The sequence below is a fragment of the Haliotis rufescens genome, unplaced genomic scaffold (genome assembly GCF_023055435.1).
Source record: "Haliotis rufescens isolate VD_foot unplaced genomic scaffold, xgHalRufe1.0.p SCAF_113, whole genome shotgun sequence".
Taxonomy (NCBI): domain Eukaryota; kingdom Metazoa; phylum Mollusca; class Gastropoda; order Lepetellida; family Haliotidae; genus Haliotis; species Haliotis rufescens.
Genome location: NW_025963795.1, coordinates 578785 through 602759, shown reverse-complemented (window position 1 = coordinate 602759; position 23975 = coordinate 578785). Strand labels below are relative to the sequence as shown.

Below are 23975 nucleotides of genomic sequence, written 5' to 3'. Positions count from 1 at the left end.
ACAGCTAAGGTGTCCCAGTACCTGATGTTGTGTTACAGCTAAGCTGTCCCAGTACCAGATGTTGTGTTACAGCTAAGATGTCCCAGTACATGATGTTGTATTACAACTAAGGTGTCCCAGTACCTGATGTTGTGTTATAGCTAAGATGTCCCAGTACCTGATGTTGTGTTACAGCTAAGATGTCCCAGTACCAGATGTTGTGTTACAGCTAAGGTGTCCCAGTACCAGATGTTGTGTTACAGCTAAGATGTCCCAGTACCTGATGTTGTGTTACAGCTAAGATGTCCCAGTACCTGCTGGAGAAGTCACGTGTTGTTCACCAGGGTCGAGGAGAGAAGAACTTTCACATCTTCTACTGGATGTTGTCGGGCATCACTCCGGAGGAGGCTAACTCGTGTCTGTTTGACAAGGAGTATGACTTCAGGTTCGTCCCAAATCAAACATTAGTCATGTCACTACCAGGATTTAGTGAGAATTTTACAGCAAAGTTCTTTGTAATTTAATTTGGATTTTTTAGAGTCCTTATGTTTGGGGAACGTTCACCATAGACCTGGGACCTGAGAAGGTGGCAAATAATTTCCTGACTGCTTCTTAACTTCACTGTCACACTTGGTACCTCTGTGGTTGCTGCGGTTACAAGTAGGTTGTGTCAAGTGTTCACATTCTTACTCTGTGTGTGTGCAGGTATCAGCCTGTGGTTGCTATGGTTACAGGTACCTTCAGAGTGATGGCCGGGATGTCCAGCACAAGCTGGTGTCTGAGGACTGTCGGAAGTTCTGGGACGTCAAGAACTGCCTCCACTATGTGGGATTCGCCAGTGAGGTGAGACCGCCCATAACACAACACTGTCTGTGTAACTAATCTAATCTAATCTACACCAACTAACATTAGAGTGATGTGTCTTTTGTCTGGTGATCAAGTCTTGTGCTCACTCAAAACTTTACTGACCAGATAACAAAAAGTGACCAGCGGTTAGATATTGTAGCGATCACACAAGCACTTGACAGACATAGACGAGTGGCAGACATAACCAAGCACTTGACAGATTTATACAAGAGGCAGACATAACCAAGCACCTGGCAGATGTATACACGAGACAGACATAACCAAGCACTTGACAGACAGACGAGTGGCAGACATAACCAAGCACTTGACAGACATAGACGAGTGGCAGACATAACCAAGCACCTGACAGACATAGACAAGGGGCAGACATAACCAAGCACCTGACAGACATACACGAGTTGCAGACATAACCAAGCACCTGGCAGATGTATACACGAGTGGCAGACATAACCAAGCACCTGACAGACATAGACGAGTGGCGGACATAACCAAGCACTTGACAGACATAGACAAGAGGCAGACATAACCAAGCACCTGGCAGACATAGACGAGTGGCAGACATAACCAAGCACCTGACAGATGTATACACGGGTGGCAGACATAACCAAGCACCTGACAGATGTATACACGAGTGGCAGACATAACCAAGCACCTGACAGACATAGACGATTGGCAGACATAACCAAGCACCTGACAGATGTATACACGAGTGGCAGACATAACCAAGCACCTGGCAGACATAGACGATTGGCAGACATAACAAAGCACCTGACAGATGTATACACGAGTGGCAGACATAACCAAGCACCTGACAGACATAGACAATTGGCAGACATAACCAAGCACCTGACAGATGTATACACGAGTGGCAGACATAACCAAGCACCTGGCAGACATAGACGAGTGGCAGACATAACCAAGCACCTGGCAGACATAGACGAGTGGCAGACATAACCAAGCACCTGACAGACATAGACCAGTGGCAGACATAACCAAGCACCTGACAGACATAGACGAGTGGCAGACATAACCAAGCACCTGGCAGACATAGACGATTGGCAGACATAACCAAGCACCTGACAGATGTATACAAGAGTGGCAGACATAACCAAGCACCTGACAGACATAGACGAGTGGCAGACATAACCAAGCACCTGACAGACATAGACGAGTGGCGGACATAACCAAGCACTTGACAGACATAGACAAGAGGCAGACATAACCAAGCACCTGACAGACATAGACAAGAGGCAGACATAACCAAGCACCTGACAGATGTATACAAGAGGCAGACATAACCAAGCACCTGACAGACATAGACGAGTGGCAGACATAACCAAGCACCTGACAGACATAGACAAGAGGCAGACATAACCAAGCACCTGACAGACATAGACAAGAGGCAGACATAACCAAGCACCTGACAGACATAGACGAGTGGCAGACATAACCAAGCACCTGACAGAAATAGACAAGTGGCAGACATAACCAAGCACCTGACAGATGTATACACGAGTGGCGGACATAACCAAGCACCTGACAGACATAGACAAGAGGCAGACATAACCAAGCACGTGACAGATGTATACATGGGGCAGACATAACCAAGCACTTGACAGATGTATACACAAGTGGCAGACATAACCAAGCACCTGACAGACATAGACGAGTGGCAGACATAACCAAGAACCTGACAGATGTATACACGAGTGGCAGACATAACCAAGCACCTGACAGATGTATACACGAGTGGCGGACATAACCAAGCACTTGACAGACATAGACGAGTGGCAGACATAACCAAGCACCTGACAGATGTATACACGAGTGGCAGACATAACCAAGCACCTGACAGATGTATACACGAGTGGCGGACATAACCAAGCACTTGACAGACATAGACGAGTGGCAGACATAACCAAGCACCTGACAGATGTATACATGAGTGGCAGACATAACCAAGCACCTGACAGATGTATAGACGATTGGCAGACATAACAAAGCACCTGACAGACATAGACAAGTGGCAGACATAACCAAGCACCTGACAGATGTATACACGAGTGGCAGACATAACCAAGCACCTGGCACATAAGACGAGGGTCAGATATAGCCAAGCACCTGGCAGACATAGACGAGTGGCGGACATAACCAAGCAGCTGACAGACATAGACAAGAGGCAGACATAACCTAGCACCTGGCAGACATAGACGAGTGGCAGACATAACCAAGCACCTGACAGACATAGACGAGTGGCGGACATAACCAAGCAGCTGACAGACATAGACAAGAGGCAGACATAACCTAGCACCTGGCAGACATAGACGAGTGGCAGACATAACCAAGCACCTGACAGATGTATACACGAGTGGCAGACATAACCAAGCACCTGACAGACATACACGAATGGCAGACATAACTAAGCACCTGACAGACATAGACGAGAGGCAGTCATAACCAAGTTTTCTGGAACAATGGTTAATTTATAGTCCATGAGTCAAACTATGTTGACTTGTAACAGCACTTATTTCCATTGTTTAGCTGCCACACTGTTTTTCAACTGCACCAAGGAAATTTTGGGATCTTCGAAACTATTTCTGACTTCTCTGTTGTCTCCCTTCTTGAAGGACACCACTGAGCATCCTGTGTCATGACTCTCCCCGTGTCCTATGTGATGACTCCCCCCGTATCCTATATCATGACTCCACCTGTGTCCTATGTCATGACTCTCCCTGTGTCCTATGTCATGACTCCCCCTGTGTCCTATGTCATGGCTGACCTGTTTCCTGTGTCATGGCTGACCCGGTCCTACTCCCCCCGTATCCTATGTCATGGCTGACCTGTGTCCTATGTCATAACTCCCCCTGTGTCCTATGTCATGACTCCCCCTGTGTCCTATGTCATGACTCCCCCTGTGTCCTATGTCATGGCTGACCTGTTTCCTGTGTCATGGCTGACCCGGTCCTACTCCCCCCGTATCCTATGTCATGGCTGACCTGTGTCCTATGTCATAACTCCCCCTGTGTCCTATGTCATGACTCCCCCTGTATCCTATGTCATGACTCCCACTGTGTCCTATGTCATGACTCCCCCTGTGTCCTATGTCATGACTGACCTGTGTCCTACTCCCCCCGTATCCTATGTCATGACTCCCCCTGTGTCCTATGTCATGACTCCCCCTGTGTCCTATGTCATGACTCCCCCTGTGTCCTATGTCACCCCCCCCCCGTATCCTATGTCATGACTCCCCCCATGTCCTATGTCATGACTCCCCCCATGTCCTATGTCATGACTCCCCCTGTGTCCTTTGTCATGACTCCCCCCATGTCCTATGTCATGACTCCCCTTGTGTCCTATGTCATGACTCCCCCTGTGTCCTATGTCATAACTCCCCCTGTGTCCTATGTCATGACTCCCCCTGTGTCCTATGTCATGACTCCCCCTGTGTCCTATGTCATGACTCCCCCTGTGTCCTATGTCATGACTGACCTGTGTCCTACTCCCCCCGTATCCTATGCCATGACTCCCCCTGTGTCCTATGTCATGACTCCCCCTGTGTCCTATGTCATAACTCCCCCTGTGTCCTATGTCATGACTGACCTGTGTCCTACTCCCCCCGTATCCTATGTCATGACTCCCCCTGTGTCCTATGTCATGACTCCCCCTGTGTCCTATGTCATGACTCCCCCTGTGTCCTATGTCATGACTCCCCCTGTGTCCTTTGTCATGACTGACCTGTGTCCTACTCCCCCCGTATCCTATGTCATGACTCCCCCTGTGTCCTATGTCATGACTCCCCCTGTGTCCTATGTCATGACTCCCCCTGTGTCCTATGTCATAACTCCCCCTGTGTCCTATGTCATGACTGACCTGTGTCCTACTCCCCCCGTATCCTATGTCATGACTCCCCCTGTGTCCTATATCATGACTCCCCCTGTGTCCTATATCATGACTCCCCCCATGTCCTATGTCATAACTCCCCCTGTGTCCTATGTCATGACTCCCCCTGTGTCCTATGTCATGGCTCCCCCTGTGTCCTATGTCATGACTCCCCCTGTGTCCTATGTCATGACTCCCCCTGTGTCCTATGTCATGACTCCCCCTGTGTCCTATGTCATGACTCCCCCTGTGTCCTTTGTCATGACTCCCCCTGTGTCCTATGCCATAACTCCTCTGTGTCCTATGTCATGACTCCCCCTGTGTCCTATGTCATGACTCCCCCGTGTCCTATGTCATGACTCCCCCTGTGTCCTATGTCATGACTCCCCCTGTGTCCTATGTCATGACTCCCCCTGTGTCCTATGCCACCCCCCCACCCCCCGTATCCTATGTCATGACTCCCCCCATGTCCTATGTCATGACTCCCCCATGTCCTATGTCATGACTCCCCCTGTGTCCTATGTCATGACTCCCCCTGTGTCCTATGTCATGACTCCCCCTGTGTCCTATGTCATAACTCCCCCTGTGTCCTATGTCATAACTCCCCCTGTGTCCTATGTCATGACTCCCCCTGTGTCCTATGTCATGACTCCCCCGTGTCCTTTGTCATGACTCCCCCTGTGTCCTATGTCATGACTCCCCCTGTGTCCTATGTCATGACTCCCCCTGTGTCCTATGTCATGACTCCCCCTGTGTCCTATGTCATGACTCCTCCGTGTCCTATGTCCTAAGAACACTTGGATGCTGCCAGCACAACCATGTGGCCTTGTTTTGGCACTCAAATGGGGACTCAATGGCTCCTTGTCACATGCTCTTATCTGTCACCAAGGTGTATCTGTGGTGGTGTGAGACCCTAACCCTCTCTTGCTAACTCTGCCCCCACACAGTCTGCTTCTCTGTAGTCTAGCTCTAACTCGTGTCAACCGCCTGTCGCCGGCTGTAACTCACAGTAACCAGCTTCAGCCAGTCCATCGTGTGTTAACTCGCTTGCAGCAGTCTAGCATCTCATCAGGTGAGTCCTCATGGCTTCCTCTGCATCAGGTTGAGGATGCCAAACTCTGCCCTCTCCTGAATCACGAACACCAGGTACCTTTCCCCTCTCAGTCTCATCACCTTCCCTTGAATCCCAAATATCATGTAATTCTGAGCACAATTCTGAAAAGCATTGAGAAAAAGATGTGATTTAAAGTTAATTACTGAAGAAATATCGGAAATATAACACATCTATAAAGGAAATGTTTACCTACACTTAAATATGTTCTTACATGTTGAATCTGTGGACCAAATGGGATTGTATACTGAGTCCGGAAGACAATCTAAGTAGACAAATCTGGAGTACCAAAAGGAGGTTGACAGCTTCCTTTTTGGGTGACACGATATTTAGCAGATATTCAAACATTTTTGAGAGTCCTTGTCATTATTTGTGCAAGACTGTAACACAAATGTCTCACTCACAATATAACATGTAGTCGTAGTGATATTGATACTGACCCCTCTGACCCCTCTGACCCCTCTGACCCCTCTGACCTTCAACCCAGGACCTGATGGGGCTGACCACAACTCTGGCGGCCATCTTGCATCTGGGAAATGTCCGCTTTGTGTCCATCCTGGAGAACCAGGCCTGCGACGTCGACAACTACAACACACTGCAGAAAGGTGAGCGTCATCCAGCATTATACACCTTACATATTGGTTCCTAGTGTTGACAGTAATGACTGTTCCTTCCTTGCGGTAGCAAGTGGTCCTGTGCACAGCGCACACGTCACAAATCAGGTGGACTTGGATGGGTGACTGCGTTTCGGAAGCTGGGCTCCTGAGAGTTTCATGTAACACATGTGGCGTCTCCTTGGGCAAGTGACTTTGTTCAAAATGTGCCTCTGTTCACCCAGCAGTGAATGGGTACCTGGTAGGATGAGATAGTAATGTGGTTTTTAACTTTCTAGTGCCTACCTGGCACCTTGGGTTGTATACTCCCCAGTGAGCTGAGAATGATTCTTGATAGCACGCTGATCCAGTGACCAGGGTAATAACAGCGCTTTGAGCATGCCCTGACTGGTGTGGATATATGCACAATATTAAATGGCCTATTATTATTATTAGTAGTAGTAGTAGTAGTATCATCATACACATATGTGACAGACACAGGGCTTGACAACCCTGAGATGCTGAGAGATGGGAGGTGGAAGGGTTTTCATGTTCTTGTGTCAAAGTTGATGCTTGTCGCCAGTGGTATTTGTTGGTGATATTGCTGATGATGTTGTTGGTGTTGCTAATGTTGTTGTTGATGGTGCTGTTGCTGCTGCTGATGGTGCTGTTGTTGTTGATGTTGCAGTGTGCAAGCTGTTGAGGGTGGAGTTTGAAGACCTGAGGCTTTCACTTGTAGAGGAGTCTATGACAGCAAGAGGTGAGACACACACGACTGGCATGTTGCCATAACAACCAGGGTGAGACACACATGACTTGCACGTTGCCATAACAACCAGGGTGAGACACACATGACTTGCACGTTGCCATAACAACCAGGGTGAGACACACATGACCTGCACGTTGCCATAACAACCAGGGTGAGACACACATGACCTGCATGTTGCCATAACAACCAGGGTGAGACACACATGACCTGCACGTTGCCATAACAACCAGGGTGAGACACACATGACCTGCACGTTGCCATAACAACCAGGGTGAGACACACATGACCGGCACGTTACATCCACCAACAAATTGTGATGTTGAGGGCATCCACCAACACAGTGTGATGTTTAGGGCATCCACCAACACTGTGTGATGTTTAGGGCTTCCACCAACACAGTGTGATGTTTAGGGCATCCACCAACACAGTGTGATGTTTAGGGCTTCCACCAACACTGTGTCATGTTGAGGGCTTCCATCAACACAGTGTGATGTTGAGTGCTTCCACCAACACAGTGTAATGTTGAGGGCTTCCACCTACACTGTTTGATGTTTAGGGCATTCACCAACACAGTGTGATGTTGAAGGCATCCACCAACACTGCGTGATGTTAAGGGCTTCCACCAGCTCTGTGTGATGTTGAGGGCTTCCACCAGCTCTGTGTGATGTTGAGGGCCTCCACCAACACTGTGTGATGTTAAGGGCTTCCACCAGCTCTGTGTGATGTTTAGGGCTTCCACCAGCTCTGTGTGATGTTGAGGGCTTCCACCAGCTGTGTCTGATGTTGAGGGCATCCACCAACACTGTGTGATGTTGAGGGCTTCCACCAGCTCTGTGTGATGTTGAGGGCTTCCACCAGCTCTGTGTGATGTTGAGGGCTTCCACCAGCTCTGTGTGATGTTGAGGACTTCCACCAACACAGTGTGATGTTGAGTGCTTCCACCAACACAGTGTAATGTTGAGGGCTTCCACCTACACTGTTTGATGTTGAGGGCATTCACCAACACAGTGTGATGTTTAGGGCATCCACCAACACAGTGTGATGTTTAGGGCTTCCACCAACACTGTGTGATGTTGAGGGCTTCCATCATCACAGTGTGATGTTGAGTGCTTCCACCAACACAGTGTAATGTTGAGGGCTTCCACCTACACTGTTTGATGTTTAGGGCATTCACCAACACAGTGTGATGTTGAAGGCATCCACCAACACTGCGTGATGTTAAGGGCTTCCACCAGCTCTGTGTGATGTTGAGGGCTTCCACCAGCTCTGTGTGATGTTGAGGGCCTCCACCAACACTGTGTGATGTTAAGGGCTTCCACCAGCTCTGTGTGATGTTGAGGGCTTCCACCAGCTGTGTCTGATGTTGAGGGCATCCACCAACACTGTGTGATGTTGAGGGCTTCCACCAGCTCTGTGTGATGTTGAGGGCTTCCACCAGCTCTGTGTGATGTTGAGGGCTTCCACCAGCTCTGTGTGATGTTGAGGACTTCCACCAACACTGTGTGATGTTGAGGGCCTCCACCAACACTGTGTGATGTTGAGGGCTTCCACCAGCTCTGTGTGATGTTTAGGGCTTCCACCAACACTGTGTGATGTTGAGGGCATCCACCAGCTCTGTGTGATGTTTAGGGCTTCCACCAACACTGCGTGATGTTGAGGGCCTCCACCAACACTGTGTGAAGTTGAAGGCTTCCACCAACACTGCGTGATGTTAAGGGCTTCCACCAGCTCTGTGTGATGTTGAGGGCTTCCACCAGCTCTGTGTGATGTTGAGGGCCTCCACCAACACTGTGTGATGTTAAGGGCTTCCACCAGCTCTGTGTGATGTTGAGGGCTTCCACCAGCTCTGTGTGATGTTGAGGGCTTCCACCAGCTGTGTCTGATGTTGAGGGCATCCACCAACACTGTGTGATGTTGAGGACTTCCACCAGCTCTGTGTGATGTTGAGGGCTTCCACCAGCTCTGTGTGATGTTGAGGACTTCCACCAACACTGTGTGATGTTGAGGGCCTCCACCAACACTGTGTGATGTTGAGGGCTTCCACGAGCTCTGTGTGATGTTTAGGGCTTCCACCAACACTGTGTGATGTTGAGGGCATCCACCAGCTCTGTGTGATGTTTAGGGCTTCCACCAACACTGCGTGATGTTGAGGGCCTCCACCAACACTGTGTGAAGTTGAAGGCTTCCACCAGCTCTGTGTGATGTTGAGGGCTTCCAACCAGCTCTGGTAGATGTTGAGTGCTTCCACCAGCTCTGTGTGATGTTTAGGGCTTCCACCAACACTGTGTGAAGTTGAGGGCATCCACCGGCTCTGTGTGATGTTGAGGGCTTCCACCAGCTCTGTGTGATGTTGAGGGCTTCCACCAGCTCTGTGTGATGTTGAGGGCTTCCACCAGCTCTGTGTGATGTTGAGGGCTTCCATCAACACTGTGTGATGTTGAGGGCATCCACCAGCTCTGTGTGATGTTGAGGGCTTCCACCAGCTCTGTGTGATAATGAGGGCTTCCACCAGCTCTGTGTGATGTTGAAGGCATCCACCAACACTGCGTGATGTTGAGTGCTTCCACCAGCTCTGTGTGAAGTTGAGGGCAACCACCAACACTGTGATGTTGAGGGCTTCCACCAGCTCTGTGTGATGTTGAGGGCATCCACCAGCTCTGTGTGATGTTGAGGGCTTCCACCAGCTCTGTGTGATGTTGAGGGCTTCCACCAGCTCTGTGTGATGTTGAGGGCTTCCACCAGCTCTGTGTGATGTTGAGGGCATCCACCAGCTCTGTGTGATGTTGAGGGCTTCCACCAGCTCTGTGTGATGTTGAGGGCTTCCACCAGCTCTGTCTGATGTTGAGGGCATCCAACAACACTGTGTGATGTTGAGGGCTTCCACCAGCTCTGTGTGATGTTGAGGGCATCCACCAGCTCTGTGTGATGTTGAGGGCTTCCACCAGCTCTGTGTGATGTTGAGTGCTTCTACCAGCTCTGTGTGATGTTGAGGGCTTCCACCAGCTCTGTGTGATGTTGAGGGCTTCCACCAACACTGTGTGATGTTGAGGGCCTCCACCAACACTGTGTGATGTTGAGGGCTTCCACCAGCTCTGTGTGATGTTTAGGGCTTCCACCAACACTGTGTGATGTTGAGGGCATCCACCAGCTCTGTGTGATGTTGAAGGCATCCACCAACACTGCGTGATGTTGAGTGCTTCCACCAGCTCTGTGTGATGTTTAGGGCTTCCACCAACACTGTGTGATGTTGAGGGCATCCACCGGCTCTGTGTGATGTTGAGGGCTTCCACCAGCTCTGTGTGATGTTGAGGGCTTCCACCAGCTCTGTGTGATGTTGAGGGCTTCCACCAGCTCTGTGTGATGTTGAGGGCTTCCACCAGCTCTGTGTGATGTTGAGGGCTTCCATCAACACTGTGTGATGTTGAGGGCATCCACCAGCTCTGTGTGATGTTTAGGGCTTCCACCAACACTGCGTGATGTTGAGGGCCTCCACCAACACTGTGTGAAGTTTAAGGCTTCCACCAGCTCTGTGTGATGTTGAGGGCTTCCAACCAGCTCTGGTAGATGTTGAGTGCTTCCACCAGCTCTGTGTGATGTTTATGGCTTCCACCAACACTGTGTGATGTTGAGGGCATCCACCAGCTCTGTGTGATGTTTAGGGCTTCCACCAACACTGCGTGATGTTGAGGGCCTCCACCAACACTGTGTGAAGTTGAAGGCTTCCACCAGCTCTGTGTGATGTTGAGGGCTTCCAACCAGCTCTGGTAGATGTTGAGTGCTTCCACCAGCTCTGTGTGATGTTTAGGGCTTCCACCAACACTGTGTGAAGTTGAGGGCATGCACCGGCTCTGTGTGATGTTGAGGGCTTCCACCAGCTCTGTGTGATGTTGAGGGCTTCCACCAGCTCTGTGTGATGTTGAGGGCCTCCACCAACACTGTGTGATGTTGAGGGCTTCCACCAGCTCTGTGTGATGTTGAGGGCATCCACCAGCTCTGTGTGATGTTTAGGGCATCCACCAGCTCTGTGTGATGTTTAGGGCTTCCACCAACACTGCGTGATGTTGAGGGCCTCCACCAACACTGCGTGAAGTTGAAGGCTTCCACCAGCTCTGTGTGATGTTGAGGGCTTCCAACCAGCTCTGGTAGATGTTGAGTGCTTCCACCAGCTCTGTGTGATGTTGAGGGCATCCACCATCACTGTGTGATGTTGAGGGCATCCACCAACACTGCGTGATGTTGAGTGCTTCCACCAGCTCTGTGTGATGTTTAGGGCTTCCACCAACACTGTGTGAAGTTGAGGGCATCCACCGGCTCTGTGTGATGTTGAGGGCTTCCACCAGCTCTGTGTGATGTTGAGGGCTTCCACCAGCTCTGTGTGATGTTGAGGGCTTCCACCAGCTCTGTGTGATGTTGAGGGCTTCCACCAGCTCTGTGTGATGTTGAGGGCTTCCATCAACACTGTGTGATGTTGAGGGCATCCACCAGCTCTGTGTGATGTTGAGGGCTTCCACCAGCTCTGTGTGATGTTGAGGGCTTCCACCAGCTCTGTGTGATGTTGAAGGCATCCACCAACACTGCGTGATGTTGAGTGCTTCCACCAGCTCTGTGTGATGTTGAGGGCATCCACCAACACAGTGTGATGTTGAGGGCATCCACCAGCTCTGTGTGATGTTGAGGGCTTCCACCAGCTCTGTGTGATGTTGAGGGCATCCACCAGCTCTGTGTGATGTTGAGGGCTTCCACCAGCTCTGTGTGATGTTGAGGGCTTCCACCAGCTCTGTCTGATGTTGAGGGCATCCAACAACACTGTGTGATGTTGAGGGCTTCCACCAGCTCTGTGTGATGTTTAGGGCATCCACCAGCTCTGTGTGATGTTGAGGGCTTCCACCAGCTCTGTGTGATGTTGAGGACTTCCACCAGCTCTGTGTGATGTTGAGGGCTTCCACCAGCTCTGTGTGATGTTGAGGGCTTCCACCAACACTGTGTGATGTTGAGGGCCTCCACCAACACTGTGTGATGTTGAGGGCTTCCACCAGCTCTGTGTGATGTTTAGGGCTTCCACCAACACTGTGTGATGTTGAGGGCATCCACCAGCTCTGTGTGATGTTTAGGGCTTCCACCAACACTGCGTGATGTTGAGGGCCTCCACCAACACTGTGTGAAGTTGAAGGCTTCCACCAGCTCTGTGTGATGTTGAGGGCTTCCAACCAGCTCTGGTAGATGTTGAGTGCTTCCACCAGCTCTGTGTGATGTTGAGGGCATCCACCATCACTGTGTGAAGTTGAAGGCATCCACCAACACTGCGTGATGTTGAGTGCTTCCACCAGCTCTATGTGATGTTTAGGGCTTCCACCAACACTGTGTGAAGTTGAGGGCATCCACCGGCTCTGTGTGATGTTGAGGGCTTCCACCAGCTCTGTGTGATGTTGAGGGCTTCCACCAGCTCTGTGTGATGTTGAGGGCTTCCACCAGCTCTGTGTGATGTTGAGGGCTTCCACCAGCTCTGTGTGATGTTGAGGGCTTCCATCAACACTGTGTGATGTTGAGGGCATCCACCAGCTCTGTGTGATGTTGAGGGCTTCCACCAGCTCTGTGTGATGTTGAGGGCTTCCACCAGCTCTGTGTGATGTTGAAGGCATCCACCAACACTGCGTGATGTTGAGTGCTTCCACCAGCTCTGTGTGATGTTGAGGGCATCCACCAACACAGTGTGATGTTGAGGGCATCCACCAGCTCTGTGTGATGTTGAGGGCTTCCACCAGCTCTGTGTGATGTTGAGGGCATCCACCAGCTCTGTGTGATGTTGAGGGCTTCCACCAGCTCTGTGTGATGTTGAGGGCTTCCACCAGCTCTGTGTGATGTTGAGGGCGTCATCCAGCTCTGTGTGATGTTGAGGGCTTCCATCAACACAGTGTGATGTTTAGGGCTTCCACCAGCTCTGTGTGATGTTGAGGGCTTCCACCAGCTCTGTGTGATGTTGAGGGCCTCCACCAGCTCTGTGTGATGTTGAGTGCTTCCACCAGCTCTGTGTGATGTTGAGGGCATCCACCAGGTGTGTGTGATGTTGAGTGCTTCTACCAGCTGTGTGTGATGTTGAGTGCTTCAACCAGCTGTGTGTGATGTTGAGTGACGTCTTGTTGCAGGTGAGGAGTTGCGGCGCCCCCTGTCTGTGAGTGAGGCGGAGGACAGCCGAGATGCCCTGGCCAAGGCCCTGTACTCTCGCATATTCAGCTGGCTGGTGAATGGAATCAACAACACAATCCAGCCTGTCGATCCCAGGTGACCTAGATAGTTCTCTATAGACCTCAGGTGACCCAGATAGTTCTATATAGACCCCAGGTGACCCAGATAGTTCTCTATAGACATCAGGTGACCCAGATAGTTCTATATAGACCCCAGGTGACCTAGATAGTTCTCTATAGATCCCAGGTGACCTAAATAGTTCTCTATAGATCCCAGGTGACCTAGATAGTTCTCTATAAACCCCAGGTGACCCAGATAGTTCTCTATAGACCCCAGGTGACCCAGATAGTTTTATATAGATCCCAGGTGACCTAGATAGTTCTCTATAGATCCCAGGTGACCTAAATAGTTCTCTATAGATCCCAGGTGACCTAGATAGTTCTCTATAGACCCCTGGTGACCCAGATAGTTCTCTATAGATCCCAGGTGACCTAGATAGTTCTCTATAGACCTCAGGTGACCCAGATAGTTCTCTATATACCTCAGGTGACCCAGATAGTTTTCTACAGACCTCAGGTGACCCAGATAGTTCTATATAGATCCCAGGTGACCCAGATAGTTCTCTATAGACCTCAGGTGACCCAGATAGTTCTATATAGACCCCAGGTGACCTAGATAGTTCTCTATAGACCTCAGGTGACCCAGATAGTTCTATATAGACCCAAGGTGACCTAGATAGTTCTCTATAGACCTCAGGTGACCCAGATAGTTCTATATAGACCCCAGGTGACCTAGATAATTCTCTATAGACCTCAGGTGACCTAGATAGTTCTCTATAGACCCCAGGGGACCCAGATAATTCTCTATAGACCTCAGGTGACCTACATAGTTCTCTGTAGACCCCAGGTGACCCAGATAGTTCTATATAGACCCCAGGTGGCCCAGATAGTTCTCTATAGACCTCAGGTGACCCAGATAGTTCTATATAGACCCCAGGTGACCCAGATAGGTCTCTATAGACCCCAGGTGACCCAGATAGTTCTCTCTAGACCTCAGGTGACCCAGATAGTTCTATATAGACCCCAGGTGACCCAGATAGTTCTCTATAGACCTCAGGTGACCCAGATAGTTCTATATAGACCCAAGGTGACCCAGATAGTTCTCTATAGACCCCAGATGACCTAGATAGTTCTATATATACACCAAAGGTGAGCCATATAGTTCTATATAAACCCCAGGTGGCCCATATAGTTCTGTACAGACCCTGGTGACCTAGATAGTTCTATATATAGACCAAAGGTGAGCCATATAGTTCTATACAGATCCCAGGTGACCCAGATAGTTCTTTATAGACCCTATGTGAACCAGATAGTACTCTATAGACCCCAGGTGATGCAGATAGTTCTAGATACAATAATGTTGTCATGTAAGGCTGTAGACCCCAGGTGGCACAGATAGTTCTAGATACAATAATGTTGTCATATAAGGCTGTAGACCCCAGGTGACCCAGATAGTTCTAGATACAATAATGTTGTCATGTAAGGCTGTAGACCCCAGGTGGCACACATAGTTCTAGATACAATAATGTTGTCATGTAAGGCTGTAGACCCCAGGTGATGCAGATAGTTCTAGATACAATAATGTTGTCATGTAAGGCTGTAGACCCCAGGTGACGCAGATAGTTCTAGACACAATAATGTTGTCATGTAAGGCTGTAGACCCCAGGTGGCACAGATATTTCTAGATACAATAATGTTGTCATGTAAGGCTGTGGACCCCAGGTGGCGCAGATAGTTCTAGATACAATAATGTTGTCATGTCATATTGTATCCCCTACTTGATTCAGATTGTTAGACAGATGGTGGACAATGTGATGAAGCCACATGAATTAGTTGTACCTGCTTAGATGCCACACGAGATGATGACAATACCTACTTGAACAAGCGGTTCCCTTGTACCATGTGTGTTGGTGTGTTGCAGTGAGACCAGCCTAAGTGTTTCTATCCTGGATATATTTGGATTTGAGAACTTGAAGAACAATGGCTTTGAGCAGGTATGTATGTGCTGTGTTGCTGAGATGCTGTAATTATATAAATACATACACACCATGGCTGTAGTTATATAAATACATACACACCATGGCTGTAGTTAGTGGAAATTCCATGACTAGTTTGTCTCACACTACATGACGTGTTAAGTCAGTCTGTAACTGTCAATGATTGGTTGTCTGTAACTGTCAATGATTGGTTGTCTGTAACAGTCAATGATTGGTTGTCTGTAACTGTCAATGATTGGTTGTCTGTGACTGTCTGTGATTGTTTGTGACTGTCTGTAACTGACTGTGGTTGGTTTTCTGTAACTGTTTCTGACTGGCTCTCTAATTGTTCTAATCTAATCTAAACTGTCTGTAACTTGTTCGTGACTGTCCGTGATTGGTTGGCTGTAACTGACTGAAATGCTGTCTTTAACTGTCTGTTATTGGATGTCTGTGATAAGTTGTCTGTAACTGACTGCGATTGCATGTCTTTAACTGTCTGTAATTTTTTGTGATTGTCTGTCATTGATTATCTATGATTGCAATTGGTTGCCTGTGATTGGCGATCTGTGATTGGTTGTCTGTGATTGTGCATGATTGGTGGTATGTCATTGGCTGTGATTGGTTGCCTGTCAATGTCTGTAATTGTCTGTGATGGCCTGTCTGTTTCCAGATCTGCATCAACCTGGCCAATGAGCAGCTGCAGATGTTTTTCAACGAGCGGGTGTTCCAGCAGGAGAGACAAGACTGCCTGCTTGAGGGCGTTCCTGTCATTGATGTTGGTTGTCCTGGAAACCATAGTGCTATCAGCCTCTTCCTAGAGGTGCGTAGTTGATTCTGATGTCACAGATACATCCCAAACAGTGTGACTGTGTGTGTGTCCATGTGGTCCATCAGATGGTGACTGACCTGAAACTCCCCATTGTGTCATGCTGTCATGTTGTGTCATGTTGTGTTGCAGAAGAACACAGGCATCCTAGCGCTACTGGATGAGGAGAGTTTGCTGAAGCAGGCCACAGACAGAAGCCTGGCCACCAAGCTGCACCAGGGGCCAGGTACACTCCCTCACATCCCTCACCCCCACCTTTACAACACAACCCCCAGTTTTACACAACAACCCCCACCTTTACACCACATCCCCCACCTTTACACCACAACCCCACCTTGACACCACAACCCCCATCTTTACACCACAACCCACATTTTACACCACACCCCAATCTTTACAACACAACGCCCATCTTTACAACACAACCCCCATCTTTACAACAAACCCCCATCTTTACACCACATTACCCACCTTTACCACACAACCCCCACCTTTACAACACAACCCCCACCTTTACAACATAACCCCCATCTTTACAACACATTACCCATCTTTACACCACACCCCAATCTTTACAACACAATCCCCACCTTTACCACACATCCCCCATCTTTACAACACATTACCCATCTTTACTCCACAATCCCCACCTTTACATCACAACCCCCACCTTAACAACACAACCCCCACCTTTTCAACATAACCCCCATCTTTACAACACATTACCCATCTTTACAACACAACCCCTATCTTTACCACACAACCCCCACCTTTACAACACAACCCCCACCTTTACCACACAACCCCCATCTTTACAACACAACGCCCATCTTTACACCACACACCCATCTTTACACCACAATCCCCACCTTTACAACACAACCCCCATCTTTACAACACATTACCCACCTTTACCACACAACTCCCATCTTTACAACACATTACCCATCTTTACAACACAACCCCCATCTTTACAACACATTACTCATCTTTACAACACGACCCCCATCTTTACAGCATAACCCCCATCTTTACAACACTGCCCCCATCTTTCCAACACAACCCCCACCTTTACAACAAACCCCCATCTTTACAACACATCCCCCATCTTTACAACACAACCTGACATTGACAAGATGGTGGTCAGCTGGTTGTGGATGGCCTGTACTGACTTGCTGTGTACTCTGCCCTAGGTGCCAAGTACCCCACCGTATACAAGACTCCCCGGGACAAGGGCACCAGCTTCACCATCGTCCACTACGCAGGCAGCATCTGCTACAACCTGACCGGCATGCTGGACAAAAACAGGGACACCTTGCGGGGAGCCCTCGGCTTTGCCATGAGATGTAAGTGAGCCTTGTGTGTCTAGATCTTCATTGTACAATTGTACATAGACCTCTCCCATGACTGTGCCTGCCTGTTACCTGTGTTGCAGCCAGCACAAGTCTGGATGTTCCATGTCTGTCTGCTCTATGTCTGTCAGTCTGTACACTGTCTGTCTGTACCATGTCTGTCTGTTCCGTGTCTTTCTGTTCAATGTTTGTCTGTCAGTCTGTACACTGTCTGTTTGTACCATGTCTGTCTGTTCCGTGTCTGTCTGTTCCATGTATGTCTGTTTGTCTGTCAGTATGTACCATGTCTGTCTGTTCGAGGTCTTTCTGTTCAATGTTTGTCTGTCAGTATGTACCATGTCTGTCAGTCTGTACACTGTCTGTCTGTACCATGTGTGTCTGTACCAAGTCTGTCTGTACCATGTCTGTCTGTTCCGTGTCTTTCTGTCTGTACCCGATGCCTGTGTGTATCATGTCTGTCTGTTCCATGTCTGTCTGTTCAGTGTTTGTCTGTCTTTACTATGTGTGTCTGTCTTTACTATGTGTGTCTGTACCATGTCTGTCTGTTCAGTGTCTGTCTGTTCCATGTATGTTTGTTTGTCTGTCTGTTTGTCTGTCAGTATGTAACATGTCTGTCTGCTCCATGTCTGTCAGTCTGTACACTGTCTGTCTGTGCTATGTCTGTCTGTTCCATGTCTTGTCTCTTTGTCTGTCTGTACCATGTCTGTCTGTTCAGTGTCTTTCTGTCTGTACCATATGTATGTGTGTATCATGTCTGTCTGTTCCATGTCTGTCTGTTCCGTGTCTTTCTGTCTGTACCCGATGTCTGTGTGTATCATGTCTGTCTGTTCCATGTCTGTCTGTTCAGTGTTTGTCTGTCTTTACTATGTGTGTCTGTACCATGTCTGTCTGTTCCATGTCTGTCTGTTTGTCTGTCAGTATGTACCATGTCTGTGTGCTCCATGTCTATCAGTCTGTACACTGTCTGTCTGTTCCATGTCTTGTCTCTTTGTCAGTCTGTACCATGTATGTCTGTTCCATGTCTTTCTGTCTGTAACATGTGTCTGTGTGTATCATGTCTGTCTGTTCCATGTCTGTCTGTTCAGTGTTTGTCTGTCTTTACTATGTGTGTCTGAACCATGTCTGTCTGTTCTATGTCTATCTGTTCCATGTCTGTCCGTCTGTACCATGTCAGTCTGTTCAGTGTCTGTCTGTCTGTACTATGTATGTCTGTACCATGTCTGTGTGTACCATGTCTTGCTGTTCTGTGTCTGTCTGTCTGTACCATGTGTGTCTGTACCATGTCTGTCTGTTTCGTGTCTTTCTGTACCATGTGTGTCTGTACCATGTCTGTCTGTTTCGTGTCTTTCTGTACCATGTCAGTCTGTACCAATGCTGTCTGTTCTGTGTCTTTCTGTCTGTACCATATGTCTGTCTGTACCATGTCTGTCTGTACCATGTCTGTGTGTACCATGTCTCGCTGTTCTGTGTCTGTCTGTCTGTACCATGTGTGTCTGTACCATGTCTGTCTGTTTCGTGTCTGTCTGTACTATGTGTGTCTGAACCATGTCTGTCTGTTCTATGTCTGTCTGATCCATGTCTGTCTGTCTGTACTATGTATGTCTGTACCATGTCTGTGTCTACCATGTCTCGCTGTTCTGTGTCTGTCTGTCTGTACCATATCTGTCTGTTTCGTGTCTTTCTGTACCATGTCAGTCTGTACCAATGCTGTCTGTTCTGTGTCTTTCTGTCTGTACCATATGTCTGTCTGTTCCATGTCTGTTCAGTGTTTGTCTGTCTGTTCTATGTCTGTCTGATCCATGTCTGTCAGTCTGTACCATGTCAGTCTGTTCAGTGTCTGTCTGTCTGTTTGTCTGTCTGTCTGTACTATGTATGTCTGTACCATGTCTGTGTGTACCAAGTCTGTCTGTTTCGTGTCTTTCTGTACCATGTCTGTCTGTTCTGTGTCTGTCTCTACCATGTCTGTCTGTTTGTCTGTTGGTCGGTACCATGTCTGTGTTCCATGTCTGTCTCTTTGTCTGTCAGTCTGTACCATGTCTGTCTGTTCCATGTATGTCTGTCTGTACCATGTCTGTCTGTTCCGTGTCTGTTCAGTGTTTGTCTGTCTGTACTATGAGTGTCTGAACCATGTCTGTCTGTTCTATGTCTGTCTGATCCATGTCTGTCAGTCTGTACCATGTCAGTCTGTTCAGTGTCTGTCTGTCTGTCTGTCTGTACTATGTATGTCTGTACCATGTCTGTGTGTACCATGTCTGTCTGTTTCGTGTCTTTCTGTACCATGTCTGTCTGTTCTGTGTCTGTCTCTACCATGTCTGTCTGTTTGTCTGTCGGTCGGTACCATGTCTGTCTGTTCCACGTCTGTCTCTTTGTCTGTCAGTCTGTACCATGTCTGTCTGTTCTGTGTCTTTCTTCTGTACCATTTGTCTGTCTGTACCAGGTATGTGTGTCTGTACCATGTCTGTCTGTTCTGTGTCTGTCTGTTCCATGTCTGTCAGTCTTTTCCATGTCAGTCTGTTCAGTGTCTGTCTGTCTGTCTGTACTATGTAAGTCTGTACCATATCTGTGTGTACCATGTCTCACTGTTCTGTGTCTGTCTGTCTGTACCATGTCTGTCTGCTCCATGTCTGTCAGTCTGTACACTGTCTGTCTGTTCTATGTCTGTCTGTTCCATGTCTTGTCTCTTTGTCTGTCTGTACCATGTCTGTCTGTTCAGTGTCTTTCTGTCTGTACCATATGTATGTGTGTATCATGTCTGTCTGTTCCATGTCTGTCTGTTCCGTGTCTTTCTGTCTGTACCCGATGTCTGTGTGTATCATGTCTGTCTGTTCCATGTCTGTCTGTTCAGTGTTTGTCTGTCTTTACTATGTGTGTCTGTACCATGTCTGTCTGTTCCATGTCTGTCTGTTTGTCTGTCAGTATGTACCATGTCTGTGTGCTCCATGTCTATCAGTCTGTACACTGTCTGTCTGTTCCATGTCTTGTCTCTTTGTCAGTCTGTACCATGTATGTCTGTTCCATGTCTTTCTGTCTGTAACATGTGTCTGTGTGTATCATGTCTGTCTGTTCCATGTCTGTCTGTTCAGTGTTTGTCTGTCTTTACTATGTGTGTCTGAACCATGTCTGTCTGTTCTATGTCTATCTGTTCCATGTCTGTCCGTCTGTACCATGTCAGTCTGTTCAGTGTCTGTCTGTCTGTACTATGTATGTCTGTACCATGTCTGTGTGTACCATGTCTTGCTGTTCTGTGTCTGTCTGTCTGTACCATGTGTGTCTGTACCATGTCTGTCTGTTTCGTGTCTTTCTGTACCATGTGTGTCTGTACCATGTCTGTCTGTTTCGTGTCTTTCTGTACCATGTCAGTCTGTACCAATGCTGTCTGTTCTGTGTCTTTCTGTCTGTACCATGTCTGTCTGTACCATGTCTGTCTGTTCCGTGTCTGTTCAGTGTTTGTCTGTCTGTACTATGTGTGTCTGAACCATGTCTGTCTGTTCTATGTCTGTCTGTCTGTACTATGTATGTCTGTACCATGTCTGTGTCTACCATGTCTCGCTGTTCTGTGTCTGTCTGTCTGTACCATATCTGTCTGTTTCGTGTCTTTCTGTACCATGTCAGTCTGTACCAATGCTGTCTGTTCTGTGTCTTTCTGTCTGTACCATATGTCTGTCTGTTCCATGTCTGTTCAGTGTTTGTCTGTCTGTTCTATGTCTGTCTGATCCATGTCTGTCAGTCTGTACCATGTCAGTCTGTTCAGTGTCTGTCTGTCTGTTTGTCTGTCTGTCTGTACTATGTATGTCTGTACCATGTCTGTGTGTACCAAGTCTGTCTGTTTCGTGTCTTTCTGTACCATGTCTGTCTGTTCTGTGTCTGTCTCTACCATGTCTGTCTGTTTGTCTGTCGGTCGGTACCATGTCTGTGTTCCATGTCTGTCTCTTTGTCTGTCAGTCTGTACCATGTCTGTCTGTTCCATGTATGTCTGTCTGTACCATGTCTGTCTGTTCCGTGTCTGTTCAGTGTTTGTCTGTCTGTACTATGAGTGTCTGAACCATGTCTGTCTGTTCTATGTCTGTCTGATCCATGTCTGTCAGTCTGTACCATGTCAGTCTGTTCAGTGTCTGTCTGTCTGTCTGTCTGTACTATGTATGTCTGTACCATGTCTGTGTGTACCATGTCTGTCTGTTTCGTGTCTTTCTGTACCATGTCTGTCTGTTCTGTGTCTGTCTCTACCATGTCTGTCTGTTTGTCTGTCGGTCGGTACCATGTCTGTCTGTTCCACGTCTGTCTCTTTGTCTGTCAGTCTGTACCATGTCTGTCTGTTCTGTGTCTTTCTTCTGTACCATTTGTCTGTCTGTACCAGGTATGTGTGTCTGTACCATGTCTGTCTGTTCTGTGTCTGTCTGTTCCATGTCTGTCAGTCTTTTCCATGTCAGTCTGTTCAGTGTCTGTCTGTCTGTCTGTACTATGTAAGTCTGTACCATATCTGTGTGTACCATGTCTCACTGTTCTGTGTCTGTCTGTCTGTACCATGTCTGTCTGTTTCGTGTCTTTGTGTACCATGTCTGTCTGTTTGTCTGTCAGTCGGTACCATGTCTGTCTGTTCCACGTCTGTCTCTTTGTCTGTCAGTCTGTACCATGTCTGTCTGTTCTGTGTCTTTCTTCTGTACCATTTGTCTGTCTGTACCAGGTATGTGTGTACCATTTCTGTCTGTACCATGTCTGTGTGTTCCATGTCTGTCTGTTCTGTGTCTGTCTCTACCATATCTGTCTGTTTGTCTGTACCATGTCTGTCTGTACCATGTCTGTCTGTACCATATCTGTCTGTTCTGTGTCTGTGTGCACCATGTCTTTCTGTTCTGTGTCTCTCTGTTTGTCTGTTCTGTGTCTGTCTGTCTGTCTGTCTGTACCATGTCTGTCTGTCTTTGTGTACCATGTATGTCTGTACCATGTCTGTGTGTTCCATGTCTGTCTTTGTGTACCATGTCTGTCTTTTCCAAGTCTGTGTGTTCCATGTCTGTCAGTACCATATCTGTCTGTTCTGTGTCTGTCTGTACCATGTCTGTCTGTTTGTCTGTACAATGTCTGTCTGTTCCTTGAATGTCAGTCTGTACCATGTCTGTACCATGTATGTCTGTTCTGTGTCTGTCTGTACTATGTCTGTCTGTGTGAACCGTGTCTGTCTGTACCATGTCTGTCTGTTCTGTCTATCTCTTCCTTGTCTGTCTGTACCATGTCTGTGTGTTCCATGTCTGTATGTACCATTGTCTGTCTGTACCATGTATGTCTGTCTGTAACATGTCTGTGTGAAACATGTCTGTCTGTCAGTCTGTACCATGTCTGTCTGTTCTGTGAATGTCAGTCTGTGCCATTTTTGTCTGTACCTTGTATGTCTGTACCATGTCTGTATGTACCATGTCTATGTGTTGCAGCCAGCACAAGTCTGCTGATCAAGGACCTGTTCCAGGCGGGGATGACGAAGACCGGCTCCATCAAGCCCAGCACCAGACAGCTCTCCCTGCAGCGGGAGCTGAGTTTCAAGAGGCAGCTCAAGACATCCAAGTCCCCGTTTGAGTTCTTCAAGAAGATGAAAGGTCCAAAGATGGAGAGAGTGAGTAATGAGAAGCACCAAGGCTGCTACAGAAGCCAGATGAATGGGATAATGTCCATTAAATTCCTGGAAGACAATCAACGGTCAACTCCATCTCACACAGTTGTTTTTGTGATCATCAGATGTCTTCAGTCTCGTCTCTCTAACATTATACATCCACTACTCTCACAATATACATACACTACTCTTACAGTATACATACACTACTCTCACATTATACATACACTACTCTCACATTATACATACACTACTCTCACATTATACATACACTACTCTCACATTATACATACACTACTCTTACAGTATACATACACTACTCTCACAGTATACATACACTACTCTTACAGTATACATACACTACTCTCACATTATACATACACTACTCTCACATTATACATCCACTACTCTTACAGTATACACACACTACTCTTACAGTATACATACACTACTCTCACAGTATACATACACTACTCTCACATTATACATACACTACTCTTGCAGTATACATACACTACTCTCACATTATACATCCACTACTCTCACATTATACATACACTACTCTCACATTATACATACACTACTCTTACAGTATACATACACTACTCTTACGTTATACATACACTACTCTTACATTATACATACACTACTCTCACAGTATACATCCACTACTCTCACAGTATACATCCACTACTCTTACATTATACATCCACTACTCTCACATTATACATCCACTACTCTCACAGTATACATACACTACTCTTACATTATACATACAC

At 47.7% G+C, this 23975-nt stretch overlaps 1 protein-coding gene across 4 annotated transcripts in view; it reads left to right on the top strand.

Moving 5' to 3' along the window:
• Window positions 1–23975, top strand: part of LOC124124729 (unconventional myosin-XVI-like) — a 201040-nt gene that overhangs the window by 41459 nt on the left and 135606 nt on the right. For all 4 annotated transcript variants that reach the window (XM_046487972.2, XM_046487973.2, XM_046487971.2 and 1 more), the window contains 10 exons: window positions 277–424; window positions 714–822; window positions 6324–6441; window positions 7118–7189; window positions 13342–13477; window positions 15362–15434; window positions 16090–16239; window positions 16378–16471; window positions 17439–17591; window positions 23021–23199. In XM_046487972.2, coding sequence (XP_046343928.1) covers window positions 277–424; window positions 714–822; window positions 6324–6441; window positions 7118–7189; window positions 13342–13477; window positions 15362–15434; window positions 16090–16239; window positions 16378–16471; window positions 17439–17591; window positions 23021–23199 — 1232 coding nt within the window. The remainder of the gene's footprint in view (window positions 1–276; window positions 425–713; window positions 823–6323; window positions 6442–7117; window positions 7190–13341; window positions 13478–15361; window positions 15435–16089; window positions 16240–16377; window positions 16472–17438; window positions 17592–23020; window positions 23200–23975) is intronic.